The following is a 22,870-nucleotide window of genomic DNA, read 5'->3' on the forward strand; positions in this document are numbered from 1 at the left end:
GTCTCCCTTCCCTCCATTTGTGCTGCCTTGTAGAATGTGAGGCTACATTAACAACCCTAACCTTCTAAAAACATTAAAATGTATTACTGGCACGCGAAACCTTAAATTAGAGTGATTAAATGAAGACTCAGCACACCACTTCTGAAAGGTTGCCAGCCCCTGTGCTAGTTCATCATTTAGCACTAAGGCATTCCCTGGGAAATATCCCACCCTCTGACTTCACCACCTCAACCAAGCTTCACAATCATCGTTGCTGTGTACAGTATTAAATTGTTTGTTTAAAACTTGTAGTGCGTGTGTGTGTGTGTGTGTGTGTGTGTGTGTATGTATATATATATATATATATAAATATACACACACACACATATACACACACACACACACTCTGGTGAAAAAATTTCCCTGGAACCTAACCCCCCCATTTACATTAATTCTTATGGGGACATCGTTTTGCTTAAAGGTGCATTTTTCAGGAACATAACTATAGTGTTAAGTGAGGAGTTACTGTACTGACAACTGTGGGTGTGAGGACACCAGAATAGAATGACCAGAGGTCTAATCTAGTATTGGAATTCCGATGTTCTTATTAGGACCCAGTTTGACTTTGGCAACTTAAATGTCATTCCAGGGTCATCTTTTTATTTCCTAAAAGAGAACTTCCCCTTCTCTTTGCACCACCTAGTCCCACAGCCAAGTGAAGATGTATAGCCCAAATCTGAAGTTCAATAAAGACTTGTCCTGATGATGTCATCTTGCTGCTGGTGCTATAAAGATGCACTCCATAGGCTACTTCCAGTGCTGGACTTATATTTTCCAAGAGAGCTGGGATCCTTTTTATGCCATTCTTGAGAGCTTGTCAATGAATCAGGTGCCCCATGTGGTGGTGCTGAGGGAATCATTGGGAGCACAATGCCCTGAAGCAGCTCTTTGTGCTGATCAGTATGGTAGTCGTGGGGAGAACAGGACTGTTGGGTTTTCTCTCTTCTCTGTTCCATGTGCTTCTGGACTGATGCCTCTAAAGGGGTGTTAAGGCCATTTATTGGAGATTGCTGATGGGACTACTACCCCATATGTTGGTGCTTGGGGATGGGGAGCTTCTGGGACTTGGACTGTAGCACAGTTCCTCTTACTAGTCCTGGTAAGAATGGGCGGAAGGGGAGAGATGCTATAGCCATTACTGAATGGGGGTGATGTTAGTGGGATTCTGCAGGGGTGGGTTCTAGGCCTGTTCAATATTTTTTCAATCATCTTGAAGAAAATATTAAATTATTGCTGATGAACTTTGTGGTGAAACACAAAGATTGATAGTGTCAGTAATAGTGGATGACAGGGCAGATATATGATCTGGATCACTTGGTATGCTGGGTCCATTCAAACAAAATGTGTTTTAATACACCCAAATGCAAGGTCATATGTCTAGCAACAAAGAATGCAGACCATACCTACAGAATGGAAGACAGGAGCCTGGAAAGCAGTGACTGATAAGAATGTGAGGTCATAGTGAACAAAGAATCGAACAAGAACAGTTTTGCTTTAAGAAAGGCCAAGGAACAGGTACCATGTTTGTACTTCAGCGAGGGATAGCGAAGCAGCTACAGTACTAATAGAATAGCTTCTGGGCTTTTATCGACATGGGAAAGGTATATGATAAAGTGGACCAAAGTATGCTCACACCAGTGCTAAGGAAACGTGGAGTGTCTGATTTATTCACTATGATGAATGTCCTATATAGATCACCTACCACAGTGATCCAAATATGTTTTGAAATATCAAGTCCCTTTGAAGTGAACGTTGGACTGCACCAGGGGTTGGCCCTAAATCCACTGCTGTTTATCATATTGATGGACTATGTCAGCAGGAAGATCCCAAGAGGAAAAGATGAGAAGCTGCTGGATGCAGATGACATAGCAATAAGAATAGCCTCAAAAGAAGACTAAGAGGAAATAGTAAACCAGTGGTATGACCAGCTAAGCTGCCATTGGATGAAAATGTGCATGACTAAGACCGAGGTCCTCTGGGTCAGTAGAGGTGCCACAGGGAAATTGGATGTAGAGATTAATGGGGTGAGACTAAACCAGTCTGACCAGTTCAAGTACCTTGACGCCTGGGTCATGGAAGACGGTGAGGTGGAACATGATACAGTATAGATAGGGGAGTGCTGCAAGAATGTAGAATAATATTTCAGGGGTTGTATATGACCAGTGTAAGCCACTGAGACTTAAAGCCCAACTGTATAGACCAGTGGGGAACCCTGCAATGCTGTACGGTGCAGAAACATGGATAATAAAGAAATGGCAGGTTCAGTACCTACAGATATTTGAAATGAGATGTCTTCATGCTACAAGAGGAGTTACACAAAGAGGCACTTTCATTTCAGAATCTATTAGGATGGAAGTCAGTATCTGATGTTGCTGACAAAAATCTATGAAGTGCGACTTTGCTGGTTTGGACACGTGCAGAGGATGGATGAAGGGGACCTGGTGAAGATGACGTGTCAGGAAAGGGTGGTAGAAAAGTGACCCCCAAGGAAAGCCAAGAAAGCAATGAATGGATTGCATCAAAGAAGCTGGTAAGCAGGTGGACCTTAGTGCCACCTCAGACAGATGAAGATGGTGGATGCTTGCATGATGGCTCGACCCCATTTGATGGGCTAAGGGGAAGAGTAAGAGTAAGATTAATGTTAATATATGTTTGCTGCCAAGTTTTAAAGAAAATGAAGTCAATGGCTACGTATTTGGAATTAGTGTTTGATGAAGTGCTAAACCAGCTTTTGACAGGAGAAGCCTCTTCTGTGGGGGCAGAGAAAATATATTTCCTTCATTTCAATTCAGCTACTTAGTTCAGTTCAATTACTAGTTCATTCAAAGTTAAGAAACCAGTTGGGAGTTTGAAAAAGCAGGAAAGCTTGTTTTCCTCTTCCAATCTACGAATAAAAATCAGGTGTGAGAGGCTGAGATCTACTAGGTTTAAAATCTTGAAGGACGTGGTGACCAGAAAAAACTAGTTAAATTTACTAATTACATATATTTCCTTTGTTTAATAAATAAAATTTAAAAGCAAAATGTTTTAACTTTTTTATGTACCTAACATATCTAAGGTTATTTTATTTAATTACAATAATTAAAATGCTGTTTGTGCATTTGTAATTCTGAATTTTCATCCAAATAGAACTTGACACAAATCACAAGAAACAAATTAATCATCCAGTAAATAAGAAATGCACCATCCACCATTTTCTAACATCATAAAAATGTAAAAATTAAAAATCTGAATAAATATAAATTATATAATTGCTTAAATAAATATATATAGAATCATAGAATATCAGTGTTGGAAGGGATGTTAGGAGGTCATCTCGTCCTACCCCCTGCTCAAAACAGGATCAATCCTCAACTAAATCATCCCAACCAGTGCTTTGTCAAGCCTGACCTTAAAAACCTCTAAGGAAGGAGATTCCACCACCTCCCTAGGTAACCCATTCCAGTGCTTCACCACCTTCCTAGTGAAATTTTTTTCCCTAATATCCAACCTAAACCTCCCCTACTACAACTTGAGATCATTACTCCTTGTTCTGTCATCTGGTACCACTGAGAACAGTCTAGATCCATCCTCTTTGGAACCCCCTTTCAGGTAGTTGAAGGCTGCTATCAAATCCCCCCTCATTCTTCTCTTCTGGAGACTAAACAATCCTAGTTCTCCCAGCCTCTCCTCATAAGTCATGTGCTCCAGCCCCCTAATCATTTTTGTTGCCCTCCGCTGGACTCTTTCCAATTTTTCTACAACCTTCTTGTAGTGTGTGGCCCAAAACTGGCACAGTACTCCAGATGAGGCCTCACCATGTTGAATAGAGGGGAATGATCACATCCCTCAATCTGCTGGCAATGCCCCTGCTTATACAGTCCATAATGCTGTTAGCCTTTGTGGCAACAAGGGCACACTGTTGACTCATATCCAGCTTCTCATTCACTGCAACCCCTAGGTCCTTTTCTGCAGAACTGCTGCCTAGCCACTCGGTCGCTAGTGTGTAGCAGTGCATGGGATTCTTCCGTCCTAAGTGCAGGACTCTGCACTTGACCTTGTTGAACCTCATCAGCTTTCTTTTGGCCCAATCCATTAATTTGTCTTGGTCCCTCTGTGTCCTATCCCTACCCTCCAGCATATCTACCATGCCTCCCAGTTTAGTATCATCTGCAAACTTGCATGAGGGTGCAGACCACGCCATCCTCCAGATCATTAATGATGATATTGAACAAAACTGGCCCCATGACCGACCTTTGGGGCACTCCGCTTGATACTGGCTGCCTACTAGACATGGAGCCATTGATCACTACCCATTGAGCCCGACGAGCTAGCCAGCTTTCTATCCACCTTGTAGTCCATTCATCCAGCCCATACTTCTTTAACTTGCTGATAAGAATACTATGGGAGACCTTATCTAAAGCTTTGCTAAAGTCAAGGAATAACATGTCCACTGCTTTCCCCTCATCCACAGACCCAGTTATCTCCTCATAGAAGGCAATTAGGTTAGTCAGGCATGACTTGCCCTTGGTGAATCCATTCTGACTGTTCCTGATCACTTTCCTCTCCTCTAAGTGCATCAAAATTGATTCCTTGAGGACTTGCTGCATGATTTTTCTAGGGACTGAGGTGAGGCTGACTGGCCTGTAGTTCCCCGGATCCTCCTCCTTCCCTTTTTTAAAGATGGGCACTACTTTAGCCTTTTTCCAGTCATCCGGGACCTCCTTCAATCGCCATGAGTTTTCAAAGATAATGGCCAATGGCTCTGCAATCACATCCGCTAACTCCTTTAGCACCCTCGGATGCAGAGCATCTGGCCCCATATACTTGTGCTCGTCCAGCTTCTCTAAATAGTCCTGAACCACTTCTTTCTCCACAGAGGGCTGGTCACCTCCTCCCCATGCTGTGCTGCCCAGTTCAGTAGTCTGGGAGCTGACCTTGTTCGTGAAGACAGAGGCAAAAAAAGCATTGAATACATGAGCTTTTTCCACATCCTCTGTCACTAGGCTGCCTCCCTCATTCAGTAAGGGGCCCACACTTTCCTTGACCACCTTTGTTGCTAACATACCTGAAGGAACCCTTCTTGTTACTCTTAACATCTCTTGCTAGCTGCAACGCCAAGTGTGATTTGGCCTTCCTGATTTCACTCCTGCATGCCTGAGCAATACTTTTATACTCCTCCCTGGTCATTTGTCAAATCTTCCACTTCTTGTAAGCTTCTTCCTTGCTGATCTTAAAACACAAAGATTTCACTGTTAAGCCAAGCTGGTCGCCTGCCATATTTACTATTCTTTCTACACATCGGGATGGTTTGTTCCTGCAGCCTCAACAAGGTTTCTTTAAAATACAGCCAGCTCTCCTGGACTCCTTTCCCCCTCATGTTATTCTCCCAGAGGATCCTGCCCATCAGTTCCCCGAGGGTGTCAATGTCTGCTTTTCTGAAGTCCGGGGTCCGTATTTTGCTGCTCTCCTTTCTTCCTTGTGTCAGGGTCCTGAACTTGACCATCTCATGGTCATTGCCTCATGTAGCTCAGTGGTTTGAGCATTGGTCTGCTAAACCCAGGGTTGTGAGTTCAATCCTTGAGGGGGCCACTTGGGGGTCTGGGGCAAAATCAGTACTTGGTCCTGCTAGTGAAGGCAGGGGGCTGGACTCGATGACCTTTCAAGATCCCTTCCAGTTCTAGGAGATGGGATATCTCCATTAATTATTATAATTATAACTGAAGAATATTCTCTCTGATTAAAACTTTAGGAGAAATGTAGATAGGCACAATGCAGTTATTCAAATTGAAGTTTGCATATGACACCCAAGCTAGCAGCATTATTCCTGCAAATAAATAAATAATTTTTTTCTGACTGGAAACACTTCAAACAGCAGAGTGCCCTTAGTTCCATGTTGGGGCACAGACTAGGGGAAAGTGCTATTTGTTGAACTGCTAACATCGCTTCCTGCAGAACTGTTTTTTGTTTGATCTTTTATACAAGAACTGACCTTGTTCAGTTTGAGGGGAGTACACAATAGCAGTCTGAGGTGACACATTTCCTATCTATTCATATATACTATAGATAAGTCTGACAATATATTTGTAAAGAAGCAGCAACATGGCAGGGTGTGTTAATGAGCATACACACAACCTGGATGTGATGAAGCACAATAGTAATCTTAAATCATAATACTTTTGTTAAAAATATGGAACTTAGCATTGCCTTTAAAATAGCTTTTTGGTTGGTTAGTAGGAGTTATTTCTGGTGTTAGGCCATGTACTAATTATGATTGAGTCATTAACTTTAGCTGTAGTGCTATCAGCAATTTGGAATCCATACCAAATCTATTTCAATATAAAAGTTACTATCTCTGTGACTTTTGGGGGGTGGGTTTTTTAATCACATTTAAGTGCAGATGTGATAAAACATAGACTTTCTATGGAGCTACAACCAGTGACTCCATAATGTAATTTTTAAACTTGAGCTCATTGTTGTAACATTGTTATAGTCTTACATAGCCTACTTTTTGAGGAGATGCTTTACGTTATTTATTTGATTTTGGTTTTGTACAGAAGCTAAATGTCAAATGTAGGATAACATGAAAGTCTGTTAAATGGATCTAGTGGTAGGCTAATCAAGCAGATCTTCCATCTGAATAGGCCCCTCGCTTTTTCTTCTCACCTGGTCTACTTTCAGTAACCTCATGGTCCTTCTTTTGAAATGTCTTTGGTGGTGTAGATGAGCATGAGGAACGTGTGCAGGTTATCAGCTTGAATATAAAAATTGACTTTGTGTCAAATGAAGTCATGTAGAGTAGCCACAGTACTCTATTGGTTAGCACCTGTAGTAATGTTCCATACATATTCAGGTTTCCTATGAAAATCTAAGCCAACTTGTACTGCCTAAAAATATATATGTGCTATACCTTGAGATGCCATGAGGGCAGGGGACTGGACCTAGATGACCACTTGAGGTCCCTTCCTGTCCTATGACTCTGATTATCAGAATTTCCTCTGGCTTTTACCAGGCTGATCAACTGCTAAAAAACTCCAGTACTGTCCCTGTCCTAATGTGAAGAAGTTTTCTCGTTTTGAAGTTTGGTTTTTTTGATGGAGTAGGGGGACACAGGAGTTTCTATCTGCACATATTCTGTGTCTTGTCACAAGATTCTTACGGTGTTTTTGTTGCTCTTCATAATCAGCATTTTTCATTATGCTGGCGGTTAAGCTCATCCATATGACATCTCCAGCAAAAGTACTTGTGATCTGTTAATGGAAGTTGGCAAATTGGAGAGGAAAGAAAAGACAGTTTCTTCCCTTTTCCTTCTTTTCTCACCCATTCAAATCCCTGAACAGTCCCAGCAGCCACCGCCAAGGATTGTCCCAGAAGAAGTGTGAAGATACTGCATTTCTACAAGCCTGTGTTGAATTTAAATCCTTCAACACATGCTACTCTGCTCTGCTGCTGTTTTTCCTCAAACGTTTGTACCCCATCTGTTCCTGCCCTCCATTCAGATTTTCCCCACCAGTGGTAGTTGGATATGACTGAGACGGAAGAATTAGTTTTTCTAGAAACTCTGGGATATAAAGGTGGGATGAAAGTGTCTTCTTTCTGATTACATGGCCAGGCTCATAGTTTAAAAAGTTAGTCTGTTAGTTACTAATCTGCCAAAGTGGCAGCTTTCACATGTCACCTCATTGATTTATTCATTGTTTTGTTGCTGTAAAACTTTTGAAAAGCTGAACAAATTGTAAAGAAAATTAATGGTCACTGTCCTGCAATCCTCATGTGAATAATCTTTATTCACGGGTGTAGTCCTATGTCATCAGTCAGATTGTGATTCCTGTGCTGCTGTTGATGTCTTAAGCAGTTCCAGTTTCTCTGTCCAAAAAAAGTTAACAGCAGTCAAATAAAGTGGCAAAATCTCAGACATAAGACAGTCTATATTCTTTTTAATACCAATGGAATTTGCATACACTGATTTTCTTCTTAGATTTGACATATAACTGAAACTTAATATTTTTTTATTTGTGTACCAGAAACCCTGTTATTTTCATGTAGTAGCTTTCAGTCTAGAGTTACTTATCTTTAAGCTCCCTCTCGTGGTGATGCGGTGCAGAGCATACAAAAATAATATTACGAGAGATCTAAAATTTCTCAGCCATACAGTGAGGATTTAAAATAAATTTAAAAAAAAAGCAGCACCTTTAAAGTAGGCCAGATTTGAGAGCCTAATGAGGTTAATGCATGTAATTACACTGTGCATTATAATTAACTGAGTAAAAACTTTGTTAATGCAGAGATAAGGTTGCCCAGTGGTGCTGTATTGAAGGGTGGAGGGATTATTTGGAGTAGATTGGTAGAGTTGTCATTGTGCTATCAGAAGAGGTCCATAACTGCCTTGAGGGATTAAGCATGCCTCATTTCAGCACTGAGGTCTGTAGGTTGCATCAGTATTAGCAGACAGGCAAGTCTTGTCATGGTGATTGTCAGCAGTGTAGTGGAATACATGACTGGTCTCTGGGGCTTAGTGGGGGGCTAGTGAAGGCACTGTGTTAGAAGAAGTCCGCAAGGAAAGGGTGAAGGGGTGGTAACATTTTGCATATTTGGGACGGTGAGCGTGGAGGAGGCTTAGTATTAGAGTGTAGGTTGGGTGCAGGTAGCTCCTGTTTGCTATGCCTGACCTAAACCAGAGTTTTGCCTTGGCATAGAGAAGGTGCTCATGTGCTCAGTTCTCAGAGTGTTCTGTAGCATCTGTAAGGGTAGAATGCTAGTATTTGTGTTATAGGTAGGACTAAAATTTTGTCACGGAAGTGACTTTCCAGAGACCTCCATGACTTGAGCCATCAGTGCCTGGGAGCTGCAGGGTCCCCCCCATCGCCCGTGGTGGCTGGGAACTGCGGGGCCCTGTACTCACGGGTGGGTGGGGTGTTCCGAGAGCTCGGAGCCACCACGGGCAGCTGGGGTGCCCTGGGAGCACCCTGGGGCGGAGTGGGAACCCCACAGCTCCCCATTTTGTCATGCATATTTTTAGTAAAAGTCATGAATCTGTCCATGATTTTTACTAAAAATACTTGTGACAAAATCTTAGCTTTAGTTATAGGCATATTGGGCCATCTCTCAGAGGGAAGAGTTAAGGTTGCATTGCAAGGATGGTGTGTACCTTAATTCTGTATTTCTGGTTTTCAGAAGTTTGCCTTACTGTAATTTTTCATTTACTGTTTTTCAGAGGTTTGAGTATAAATGAACTCAACGTTCTGGAAGGGCACAAGACATTACTGGACACAACCTTACCTCTGCATTAACAAAGTTTTTGGGCAGTTAATTTTCTTGGTTGTTTTTGGTTTTGTTCTTTGGTTCTTTTTAAACTTCTCTCAGTACCTCCATGTTCCCCCTCTGCTACCTCTGGGTTCTTGGCCTGATTAAGGTGGCCAGAGAGAACCCTGGGTCCATGTTGGTCCCTTCATTGCCTGTCCAGCACAGACTGATCCTCCTCCCACAGAGAAACAGACATTGATGAGGACCCCACAGATTGAGGATATGGGAATAGAAAGCAGTTACAGTACAGTGATTGATATAGTCAGTGGGCATATGATTTGAAGGGGGGACAGAAATGGGGGAGTCTGGGGTGGTTTTGTGGGACAGAGCTGAAGCCCCCACACCTCAGACTACACATCTGTCCCCTGCACTGTTCTAGCACCCTCACCTTTTCTCTCTTACTAGTTTGAGGTTCCCCTCCCAACTTTGCAGATTTCCCCCCACTTGTGTAACTCCTCGAACATTCCCTCCATCCATGTCCATCCCTTTGACCATTCCCCCACATCCCTCCCTGCTCCTCTGAGACCACCCCTCACACACACACACGAGCTCCACCCTCTTCCTAGCCTCATAAGCTTGGAGATGCCATGGGGAGGTGAGGAAGGGGTTATACATATCCATGTGCAGCATAAACAGTTCAGAGAGATGATCTCCGTGAGATGTGCTTAGCTGAATGAGAATACCCTGTGAAGATGAATACAGCCTGAAACAATAGCTCTGAGAAATGTGAACTGCTCCATTAATCTCAATGCGGTGTTCTCATTCCCTCCCCCCCCCCCCCCCAAAAAAAGGTTTCATCACCTGTGCCGTTCTCTGAGCATGCCTGTCCTTAACTGTCCACCCCCTCTCAGCACTGGGTACCTATTTCATGCACAAAGTTCATTCCCAGTCCCCCATCCTGGTTTTAGCACTTTGGGGCATGTTTTGAAGGGGAGACAAACTGGGTATGTGTGGCTATGGGGAGGTTGGTTTGTGGGTATAGCTGAAATTTTCTAGATTCCTCCACTGCACAGCTGTGACCACCTCATTTTTTCCTCCCCATGCTCCCTTGCACTGCTCTGACCTCCCCTTTTTCTCTAGAAGCCATAGCATCTGAAGGGAAGTCCCTTCCTCACTGATGGAGGCAGGAGGGGAATTCTGTTATTCCTCCTCTGACTGGAGACCAGTGGCAGAAAGAAGAACTCTGGAGTCACTCCCTCAGCCTAGTGAAATAGCCATGGAGGAATTGTTGGGTGATGTGCAGTATGCACAGGGACAAGCTCTCAATATTTGTAGAAGAGGAGGAAGAGAGGGGGAAGGCATAGATTGCTCCACTTCCCCTTCTCCCTGTTTATAGTTCTGTCTTGTCAGCCCTTCTGAATTCCCAGAGCACAAAGGTCCATTTTTAGGGCGATCCCTTATTTGTCAAGGTGTCATAGAAGAAAAACTACTTTTCTGGAAACCAAGGTCTTCATCAAAGCTCTAGCCATCCCATTGGGTTTTTAAAAATGTAACATTTTGAGTGATCCCTGGTACTAATAAGGGTCAATATCTAAGGACGTGCTGGCCCCTCAATAGCTGTGCCAGAGCAGCCCTCAGGGGCAAAGGTTGGCAAAGGGGCAGAGCCCTCATGCTGTACCCTCCCAAATCCCTGGTCTCAGAGCAAGACTTCCCAAAAAATTCCCTGTAGAATGCAGGCAGAGAGCGAAGAACATGTCTAGCTCATTATTTGAAAGCTGCCAAGGGTAGAGCTCAAACTCACAGTGCATGGGTGTAGCTCAGGTTTTCGAGAGCTTGTCCCTATGTGTAGTGCACTTTGGGTGTGCTTGCACCTGAGACCAAAGACTTCTTACTAGCAGCATCCACTTGGTTTGCGCATGCGCCCTTGCTCTTCTTGTGCACCATACTGAGGATACAAGGGATTGTGCCGGACTGCCACCATCTAAGTTCTTTCTCACTGCTTGTTGTCCTAGATGGAGCCCCAGTATTTGCTGTGCTCTCCTGAAGTTTACCTGTAGATAGTTAGAGATAGCTATTTCTGTTCAGTTCAGTTAGGCTTGCTTTTCGTTGCTCTTAAGGGTGCTTCCTTCACTGAGCCCCCTCGCCCCCCATTTTTGGTGTGCATTTCTTCATCTACCCACCCCATTTGTTTCGTCCAGTGGGGAAGGGACAGCATGACAAAGAGCCCCAGTATTAAGAACTGTATAGTCTGTCTACACTGCTTCATGGTAAATGATGACCATGACTCCTGTTTGTACTGCCTGGGAGAAACCCATATTCCATCCAGATGCAGTATTTGCCGTTTATTTCCTTGAAGGACAAAGAAATTGCCGGAGATCAGCCTTAACGTGTTCCTCGTGGACAAGTCTTTGAGAACATAGTTGGATTCTGAATAGGAAGAACCCCCCCGTACATCAACCTGAGAATGGTAAGAGCACCCCTTTGCCGTCTTCCGCTACTGAGGGTCCTGTGGAAGATCAAGCAGGACAAGGTATAGATCATTCTCATAGCTCCATGATGGCTGTGACATTTTTGGTCCTCCGTGATGCTTCAGCTGTTGGCCTGACCTCCAATCAGCCGCCTCCTTGTATGGGATTCCCTGACCCAGGACAAGAGAAAAGACTACCCATCTTGACCCATCCTTATGACAGCATGGTATTTGGATGGGTGTTAGATCTAGAGAGCTGTTACTTGGCAAGCATGCAGGCCATATGGAGTAGCAGCAGGAAAAACTCCACCAGGAAGTGCTACATCTCAAAGTCTGGCATGACCAGTGGGGAGTTTCCCCGTTGCTGACCGAGACCTGCTGATGTGGTGGATTTCCTGCAATCCCTGAAGTCCACAGGATTATTCCTTAACTCCCTTAGGGTGCTCTTAGCTGTTGTCAGCACATTTCATTCCTTAGTGGACAGCCATACTATCTTTTCGCACTAGGTTATGTTCTGGTTTCTGAGGGGGAATAGTGGGGGTTTTCCACCAGTGATGACTCCTGCACTGGTTTGGGACTTCATCTTGTCTTACTGGCTCTTATGGGGCGCCATTCGAACTATTGTCATCATCCTCTCTTCTGCACCTTTCCGTGAAGGTGGAGTTTCTGGTCATGATCTCGTTAGGGGGTGCTTATGGTGGACACCCCTCCTCGCCTCGATCTTCCACAAGGACAAGGTGTCTGAGGTTGCACTCAAAGTTCCTCCCTAAGGTATTGGACATTCAGAGCATTAACTTACCTGTGTCCTAGCCTAAGCCATGTGTCCTACACCTTGAATGTGTGTAGGACCCTGGCCATTTACCTTCAGAGGACTAGGCTGCTTTGGAAGTCATCAAAGCTATCTCATTTGTGGAAAGAAAGGGGAGGCGATTTCTGCTCCACTAAGGTCAAAATGGATCTCTGACTGCAAAATACTCTGTCATGAGGTGAACAAGGTCTCTCGAGGGCAGCATGAGAGCATGCTCAACGAGAACAAGAACCCAGGCAACCTTGATAGCATCTTGCAAGAATGTTCCAATCATTGACATCTGCAGGGGGTGACATTGGGCTCGGTCCATGTCTTCACAAAGTCCACTATGCTTTGGTACAGGCAGCTGCCTTAGATGCCTCCCTAAGCAGAGAGCAGTCCTTCAATCAGCACTTGGGCAATGCTCTGGGCACCCATCTCCATAAGCGGGGTCACTGCCTCTGAATCACCTGAAGTGTGCTATGAATAGGGACAACCACTTGAAGAAGGAGCGGTTACCTTGTAGTAACTGGAGTTCTTCGAGGTGTGTTGTCCCTATTTTTAGTGTGCTGACTATCCTCTTTCCCCCTGCCTCAGATCCCAGTCTCAGGACTTTTGGTGATGAAGGAGCTGAGATGGCAGTGGTCCAGTGCAGCCCCCCTGTACACTCAGTGTGGAGCACAAGGAGAGCAAGAACACTTGCACAGAGTAAGTGGACACTGCTAGGAAGAATTCTTGGATCTCAAGTGTATGCACAACTTGAAGTGAACTAATGCATAGGTACAATGCATCTAGAAGAACTTCAGTTACTACAAGGTGAATAACCTCTCCTGCAGTGACCACAGCATTGTGCCTCAAGCCACCCAGCTTCTCGGACTTCATGCAAACCCTCTACCTTTAACAGAGCCCTAGTCTTGCTGCACATGTGCACTTCATTTTTAGATGCATCAGTGTAGTTCATGCCAACCTGGAGTTAAGAACTTTACTCGTAACTTTTTCAATAATGTTTTTCCCTAAAAGGGTGCCATGCGCTAGCTGAGATAAATCCCAAGTGGCTGAGATCAGTTTGAGAAGTAATTTTGATGATTTTGTAAACATCTAATTTTTTGGAGGGACTGTATTTTAGAAATCCATTGCTCAAATAGCCCCAAATTTGCCCACTAACCCTTCCCACCAGCAAATTTCATGAAACAGCAAATTTCAAGGCAGACTAAGCATGTAGATTTTAGAGGCTTAGAATGGTCAACTTTTGAGCAAAGTGACGCTCAACTCTAGAAGATCTTTTGCTCCACTATAATGGATATAGGAGTAATAAATACACTTTTTACAGAGGATAATTATTGAGGTGGGTTTGAGTTTTCAGTTAGAACAGCTGATACCTACTCCAATAGATAGTTTAGTAAGCAGATTCTGATTTAATTTTAAGGTGCTACTCCTGCTTGTAACAAAAAATATATATATATATATTTAAGTACTAATATTTTTTCTACTGAGATTTTAAAAGGGAAAAAAATACCCTAGAAATTTCTGTAGTCTGTCATTTCTACAAATATGGATGTAATAAAATGACAAGAAAATATTATAATGTAGGTATGAAAATATGCCATGGCATGTCATCCTAAAGTAATAGAACCTTGAATTGAAATATTTGATAGAAAATTCCTTTTGCTAGATTAATTGATTAGGATAGCTTTAATATTTGTTAGAACCAAGTAAGGCTATTGGTACCAGTAAATCTCTGTACGTGATCACATGCAAACAGCAAAGCATTTTGATCATTCTGTTTTGTGTAACTCGGTATGGGATGATTATAAGTGCTCAGCACCAATTTAGTCTCTTTGTAATATGCTGACTCTAAACACTAGAGGGTAGCATATCACTAATAATGATTTCATTTCCTAAAAGAATCAGGTTACACATTCTTCAACCTTTCAGGATTACTATACCATTTAAAATCTCTAATCTAAATTTAAACCTTCAGAAAAATGAAGTACCACGATTTAAACTTTTTTTTGGTGAATTTAGCTGTAATTTATCCCATTTCCCTTGGTTTACATTTCAGTAGTCCATTATGTTTTAGGTGATGTTGGTGGGGTTTTATCTGTACTAGAGTGTGTGCTATTATTTGGTTTGGGCTTCGTCAGTCCAGTGCAAAAAGGATTGAGTAGAACTTTAATCTTCCTTTCCTTTCACCTTACCTTAAATGTGTTTTGGTATTAGTATTATTAGCAATGTAGAAGCATTTAGAATGATTTATTGTCTGCATGCCATTTGAATATGCACATAGAGATATTTACACCCTGCAATAGGTGTATTTGTGTATAAGGAAGGCTATGTCAGACAAATAAGAGGCACCTTGCCTTAGCAGACTTATATTCCTGTTGTTTGGATTATTCACCAAGGCAAATATTTATCAGCTTATAAAATTTCTCATAAAATGCACATGCAGTAGGAACGCTACTTTGCAGATTACCTAAATGCAAGTAAACTTTATTTTCTTGTAGGCACCACCTTCCATGGTCAATAATGAACAACGCCAGCATGCCGAGCACATATTCTTATCATTTAGAAAATCAAAATCACCATTTGCTGTTTGCAAGCATATTTTGGGTAAGTCTTCAGTGTATTTTTTGAGATTTAGCATGTCATCAAATTCACAACTAATAGAAAATACTAGTCTTTTGCATCTGGGAATGTGAACATTAGGTTAGATATTCTTTCATTGTTGTTGTACGGTATTAAATTTGTTGGTGAATTGCAAAGCATTTAAAAAGTAAGTTAAATTGAACTCTTTAAGATCCTGGATTACACATCATAAATCCTTGATTTTTAGCTATAATTTTTGTGGTGTTTGCAGAGCTACTAGTATGTTTTTTTTTTTAAATGGTCTGCTAAGGGGAAAAAAAAGTTTAGTGCCCCCTCAAAATTTGTCAGCTTTAGCGAAGGCCTTGGTACAACTTTCTTCTGTTGAAGAATTTCTAAATTTGATTTAGAAACTGATTTAGTAACGAAGTGCAACTCCTTTGCCAGGACACTCTTTTATTTTAGTTTGAGAATACTTTGTATGTGGAGTTGGTAATGCCACCTGTAGTTAAGGTTGCTTGTCACTTTCCATTGTAAGACCCTGTTTTCTATTGCTTATGATTTTGCCAGACTTTAACCATACAGGTGGAAATTTTCTATGCCAGTTTCTTAAATAAGTTTCAGCTAAAATGATCATGCCATTTCAGGGAATGAGATTATGGGGAAATATGCTGTTTTATCTGTGATTAAAACCTCCCACTTCCATCCATTTTGTTAAAAAAAACTCTAGGGCCTCTAAGCTTTGGAGCAGGGCCTTGGAATTTGGCAGAAAGGTTCATGTTGCCCTGGTGTCAGGGTTGTATTTTTTGTAATGCCTGTGGAAAACTGATCACATTTGGGCAGATTCGGTAGAGACTAGATAGCTTGGCAGCAAAATTACCTCTACTGAGCACAAAACATCCCCACTCAGCTCCTATGTGCTGATCAGAGGAAGGGGTGTGTGTGTGTGTGTGTGTGTGTGTGTGTACACGTACCGTCATCACAGAGTGAGTGGACACACTTCAGCTCAGGATTGCAGGGGCTGAGCAGGACATTCCTTGCAGTTGCTTCCCCTGGAGCTGCTGTGATGTTGGGTACAGGAACTGATGATAGACTCTTTCCTGTGCTCTGTGATCCCTCTGTCACCCAGGCAGTGTGGAGGGAAGGACAAAGCAGCTGATTTGAATGCAGAGGAGTGAGAAATGAGGGACAGTGAGATGGGGTTGGAGGAGCCAGAGAGGGGGCAGTACTTGGGACATGGTGGGGGGACATGCATGCAGCAGGATGGAGACAGGAACAAAGGGGGTAGAAGGATAAGCTCAAAGGGGGAGGAAAGCAGCAGCCAGGAGATGGAGTTGGGGAGGGTTGTGTCAGAGCAGAAGGGTAAGGGGTAGAAGACAGGATAGATGGTGATGAATAGGAGGAGAGGGGGACAGGTTGGGACAACAGGATAAGAACAGTCTTTAAGCACTAGAGAGCACTCCTTTCCAAAACTTGGAATAAAACCTAGGTGTCCTGAATCTTTCCATTCCACTGCTGATAAGTTCATGAAGGGCAGGTCATTAATGGCCATTAGACAAGATGGTCAGGGATGCAGCCCCATGCTCTGGGTGACCCTAGGCCTCTGACTGCCAGATGCTGCTACTGGACGATGGGATGGATCACTTGATGATTGCCCTGTTCTGTTAATTCCCTTTGAAGTATCTGACATTGGCTACTATCAGAAGACAGGATACTGGGCTAAATGGTACATTGGTCTGACCAAGTATGGCCGTTCTTACGTCAGGAAAAAACTCTGAAACCCACTGGCAAAGTGCATTTCTTATCTCTCTCTAGTGGCTGGTCCACATATAGAATAACAACCTACTATTCCCACTAGTTATTCAGTTAGCTCAAGTGGTCCCAACCCAGCTGACGAGGGTTAGCTTAGTTAGCTCAAGTAAGGATTCAATATGATTTGACATGATCAAATTTAATTTTTCAGGTTTTTTTTAAAATTAGGAAATTTCATTTAAAAAATGTTAAGGTTGCAAAGTCAAGCATTCAAATTAGGAAATTAAGGTAGCTGATGTCACCTTAATTCAGCCTCCCAGTATGTATGGCGTTATGATATTTTTAATTACATGATCACATACTATTTTTCCAAACTAAGCTACATTGATATAAGCCAGGTTTAAATCTATTTAAGTATCCACTTAAGGTTTTCTGCCAGTTTTAAATCAATTTAATAACCGATTCTAGCTAAATCGGTGCAACTTTGAATATAGAGAAGGCCTTTGTCATATATAAAGGAAACATGAATATTGTGGGCTCTTTTAAAAATATTTGTAAGTCTCCTTTCATAGCCACCTGCATTCCCTTTCAACAAGTAAGTGGTGATGCTTAAGAGAAGCCAGCATGTCCCATTCTGGTGGGGGTGCAGTCTGGACAAGTGAGGGGTTGTGTCATTGTCTGTCCTGTATGCTTTATTGTTGTAGCTTCCAACTTAGGTCACTCACAGCCAGCCTGCAGGTAACACCCGGAGTGTCTCTGTGTGCTAGACAGCCCTGGTTTAGCATCTCTTACCCCAGCAGCCTGTCTACAGTCTCACTCTGGCTTCCACCAGCCTTGGTTACTACTTGCAGGGTGACCACAATACACTTCCAGTCCTGAATTTTCCCAAAACTGTGTGTTCTACAATGTCCAGCTCTCGCCTGGGCAGTTCAGAGAAATAATATGGTTCATTTGTTCCTGTACAAACTCAGGAACACATCACAGCTTATTAACTTAACTGGGGGTAATAAACCCTTCTGTTTAAATACAGAACTGAGTTAGTTTTATGGTAAAAAGAAATGTATTGACAAATTATACATAGAGGTAAATGACTTCAGGTATAAGGAATGAAGATATATATGAATTCAAGTATAAGGAATAAATCTGTCTGGGGATTGGTCCTGCTTTGAGCAGGGGGTTGGACTAGATGACCTCCTGAGGTCCTTTCCAATCTTGATATTCTATGATTCTATGAAGATACAAAATTACAAGTAAAACAAAACATGCTTCTAAAAGTCTAAAACTTAAATCTAGCAAGATACAGACTTTGTTGGAGATGGTTTCTCTTCACAGGTATGGCTGACTTTCTTCTCATTCAGGACCTTCCACAAAAGTACAAGGTGCTGGCTTCCCTTGTTCTCTTTGCCTAAGCACGTTTCTCGCCTATATTCAGTTTCAGAGACTTGAGCAGCGCTCCCCCTTGGTGGAAGGACTCATTTTTCTTAGCTTGCAGGAACTCTGGCCTCTTGTGTCTGTCTAGTGATGGATGCCAAAGCTGACTTCTGTCTTTACTTGTATCTTCCAAAGTTCAATGACCTTGTTTCAAGAGGCAGGATCATAGAATCATAGAATATCAGGGTTGGAAGGGACCTCAGGAGGTCATCTAGTCCTACTCCCTGCTCAAAGTAGGACCAATTCCCAACTAAATCATCCCAGCCAGGGCTTTGTCAAGCTTGACCTTAAAAACCTCTAAGGAAGGAGATTCCACCACCTCCCTAGGTAACCCATTCCAGTGCTTCACCGTCCTCCCAGTGAAAAAGTTTTTCCTAATATCCAACCTAAATCTCCCACACTGCAACTTGAGACCATTACTCCTTGTTGTGTTATCTGGTACCAGTGAGAACAGTCTAGATCCATCCTCTTTGGAACCCCCTTTCAGGTAGTTGAAAGCAGCTATCAAATCCCCCCTCATTCTTCTCTTCTGCAGACTAAACAATCCCAGTTCTCTCAGCGTCTCCTCATAAGTCATGTGCTCCAGCCCCCTAATCATTTTTGTTGCCCTCCGCTGGACTCTTTCCAATTTTTCCACATCCTTCTTGTAGTGTGGGGCCCAAAACTGGCACAGTACTCCAGATGAGGCCTCACCAATGTTGAATAGAGGGGAATGATCACGTCCCTCAATCTGCTGGCAAAGCTCCTACTTATACAGCCCAAAATGCCCTTAGCCTTCATGACTTCATGCTATTCTTCCTTTCCTGTGTGCTCCCCTCCCCCAGATGGGGCTTCCATTGTTTGATTCCACCATGCTTAATTTACATAGGAGACTGGTATATAGCTGTGCCATTCCCTCCTATCTGGGCAGACTGTACAGCAGGGGTGGGCAAACTTTTTTGCCCGAGGGCCACATTTGGGTATAGAAATGTGTGGCAGGCCATGAATACTCACGAAATTGGGGATTGGAGTGTGGGAGGGGATGAGGGCTCTGGGGTGGGGCCAGAAATGAGGAGTTCAGGGTGTTGGAGGTTCCCAACCAATGGGAGCTGTGGGGAACAGCGCTTGGGATGGGGGCTGCGTGTGGCGTCCCTGGCTCTGGCTCCCCCTACGCATAGGAGCCAGAGCGGGGACATGCTGCTACTTCCGGGAGCTGCGCGGAAAGCCCCCAACCCCACTCCCTGGCTGGAGCACGGAGTGGGGCAAGCCCCTGACCCCGCTCCCTGGCGAGACGGGAGTTTGAGGGCCAAATTAAAAGGCCCGACGGGCCATAGTTTGCACCCCCCCCCGCTGTACAGCCTAATATCAATGAGTATCCATAATTCCTTACATAGTGTTAATATCGTTGTGAAATAAATGTATTGATCACTAGCATGTCATTTGTTTTCAGAGGAGATTTTACTCTCTACACTTTTATAATACAGTAATATTGTGTGCAATCAGTGGATTCAGTTGCTTATCACTTGAGGTTCAGCCCCTCCCCCGTCCCCCCCCAGTTTTTTTACAGACAAGTAAACCTTTGAAATGGATTCTTCTGAAAAGTGAAACCCAGACCAAGCTGCATGGTGTAGACACCTCCTGTCTTCTCCACCCATTTGTTAGTATGAAGTTTGCCTCCACTCCTTGTTAGCTTGATGGGTCTGTTTACTGCTTATATGTAAATTGAATAATCACACATTCCTTTGTTTAAGATAAACTTGTTCAAGTCCCCCAACATACCTGGTTTCTTTCTCTCTCTCTCTCTCTCTCTCTCTCTCTCACTAATTCCAGCATAAATTCATAACTATTAATACATATTGAATGCATACATACATCTAAAGAATATTAATGGTCAGTGAGTGACTAGTTTTCAAATGATACTTCACAAGGCATATTTTGTACAAAGATTATTACAGTAGTTTGTAGTGTGAGTACAGGGGTGCTTAGTGTCTCTCAACATTTCTTGCCCTGCTAGCTAGCCCACCACAACCAAATGCCAGGTACAGCTCTTTATCCTCTTACCCTGCCCACTTCTGCCCTTTCTGCTCTATAGCCACGTCCCCTGCATACTGCTCCTTCTATGCTTTTTTCACAATGCCCCCCAAATAAATAAATAAAAAAAAGTAGAAATTCAGAAGTCAAGAGTTGATGCTTTCAAATCTTTTTTTAAAGTTATCTGCAAACACCTGAATAGGTTTAAGGAAGGGGATGCTTATAAACGTAGGTTATAAAATCCTAAAAAACAATGACGTATATATTTATTATGCACCCACAAATTACATTAAAATAACATTAAGGTTGCAAAATCAAGCATACAAAAATTAGAAGATGAAAAAATTAAGGCTGACTGTGTAACATTAATTCCTGTTCCTTGTGCATAGGCATTATGATACAATCTTTAATAACATGGGTATATGCTATGTGTTAGTCAGTGACCAGTCTTTTCATAGTCTTCCTTTCCTCTCCCCCCCTACCCCGGTTCCTCATCCCAATCCTGTTTTCTTTGCCTAGCCAGTCAGTCTCCACTCCTTAGGCTTCTCATCCCAGTCTCCATCTCCTCCCAACTCCTCCTGCCATTCATAATAATATATGATAATGTGATAATTCTGGCATTTTATCTCCTTGTCACATGTGAGAGGAACTAACCCCTGAAATAGCAAAACCAGTTAACAAAACTGCAGCTGACTATATTTTTTGAACGAAAAATATTTTTTCATTTTAACCAGCATGGGCAGTGAAAACAGCAGGTGATAATTGAATAATGTCTTTGGTCTTAACAGAAACTAGTAAAGTGGACTATGTCCTTTTTCAAGCTGCCACAGCAATAATGGAAGCAGTTGTGCGAGAATGGATTCTCTTGGAAAAAAGTAGCATCGAGTCACTGCGAACATTCCTTTTAACCTATGTCTTACAAAGGCCTAAGTAAGTATGGATGGAAGTACTTCCAAAAATATTTACATAAATTCCTACATAAACCATGATTTACCTTTGTTTAATCTTCCTAGGCTAACAGATAGAAACATTTAATGATAGTGACACTTCTAATTCCTGAATGGATGGCTCTTGACATCTCTAGAATTGTCAGTTTTCATTTAAGCTTTCATTGTGTTCTTGAAAAAATAACCCAGATTTAAAATTCTGTTTTACAGAAGCCTTGTGCTGTTCAGCTTAATGGCAAGAACTTAATATTTGTATTATGTTTACAGCCTTCAAAAGTATGTTCGGGAGCAGATTCTATTAGCAGTAGCAGTAATAGTGAAACGAGGATCATTAGACAAATCGATTGACTGCAAAAGCATTTTCCATGAAGTCAGCCAGTTGATAAGCAGTGGTAACCCCACTGTGGTAAGTTCTTGTTTAAAATATTATATAATCATTATAAATTGTATATTAAGTGTACTAGTTTGCTGGATTATTTTCATATCCAGAATATGAAATTAGGAAGCATAATCAAAGAAAATAGTAAATGGCTGCTTGAATATCTGAATCTGGGATTTTTTTTGTGAGAAATGAGTTTTGAGGCAGTTTGTAATGCATGTTGTATTTACAGTGCTTTACCCTGTTGCACTATGACAGATATCTGTGTCCTATGGAAAAGTGTAGATTTGCATTTGGCATTCTAGAGACAAATGTTAATGAGTATTTTAAACTTGTATTTAATACTAGCGTGTTTGATCCATTAATCTCTCACTCATATAGTATGGGGTAATCTTTACTAGAATTAAACCAGTGTACTTGTTTCCATTCTGAGTTGCTTCAAGAGCCATGACACTTGATATAAAAAAGGATTTTCCATTAGCTGGCAGTGGTTCTGTAAGGACTCTGTTCCACTTACATCTGTCCATTGCTGCACCCTGTTTTGGTTCAGCTGTTGGAATTGTCTACTGAGCAAGAGACATAGACCTTCTTCATTCTCCGGGAGTTGGGCCAGGTGGGGAGAAAGGGTTGCGAGGAAGTAAAAACTGGAATGGAAATATAAAACTTGTTCACTCTAGATTTAGAATCAGACCGGGGTAAGTGTTCCCTTCCTTATTGTGTTAAAGTGGAAACAAGGTGTCAATGTCTATCTTTGCATTTAGTTAAATTCCATTTACTATGCCAGGAGATAAGATTAGAATAGTTCGTAATGGAGGCTTTAGTGATAAACTTGATATCTAAATATATCTAAAAACTAAACTAACTTAACTACAAATTAAAGAAACTCGATAATTTGCCTCCCAAATGTAGATGTACGATTATGCAAAAAATTAGCATAAACTAAAACTACCCACATCCCATAAAAAGGGGCTTGACTTTTAGAATTGCTGAGCACTTAGGACTCCATTTGAGGTAGATGGGAGCTGGAAATTCTCAGCACCGCTGAAAATCACATCAAAGAAGTGCAGTCAGAGTAATGCAACTCCTGTCATGATCCTAAAAAGTGTTCCACCTTTGTAGCACTTCTAACAGATTTCCCTAACTCATAGAAATGGAAGTTCTAAGATTGTTTTTAAACTCAGATTTCCTGTTTGGCAGCACAGTATTCTAATGTCTGTACAAAGAACAACATCCTCACCCAATTAGCTGCTTAA

At 42.2% G+C, this 22,870-nt stretch overlaps 1 protein-coding gene across 1 annotated transcript in view; it reads left to right on the top strand.

Annotated features, from left to right (window-relative positions):
- XPO4 (exportin 4) overlaps positions 1 to 22,870 on the top strand; it is a 153,786-nt gene that overhangs the window by 29,679 nt on the left and 101,237 nt on the right. Inside the window, exons 2-4 of the mRNA XM_034758775.1 lie at positions 15,020 to 15,125; positions 21,080 to 21,221; positions 21,506 to 21,644. Coding sequence (XP_034614666.1) covers positions 15,020 to 15,125; positions 21,080 to 21,221; positions 21,506 to 21,644 — 387 coding nt within the window. The remainder of the gene's footprint in view (positions 1 to 15,019; positions 15,126 to 21,079; positions 21,222 to 21,505; positions 21,645 to 22,870) is intronic.

Source organism: Trachemys scripta, chromosome 1, assembly GCF_013100865.1.
Source record: "Trachemys scripta elegans isolate TJP31775 chromosome 1, CAS_Tse_1.0, whole genome shotgun sequence".
NCBI lineage: Eukaryota > Metazoa > Chordata > Testudines > Emydidae > Trachemys > Trachemys scripta.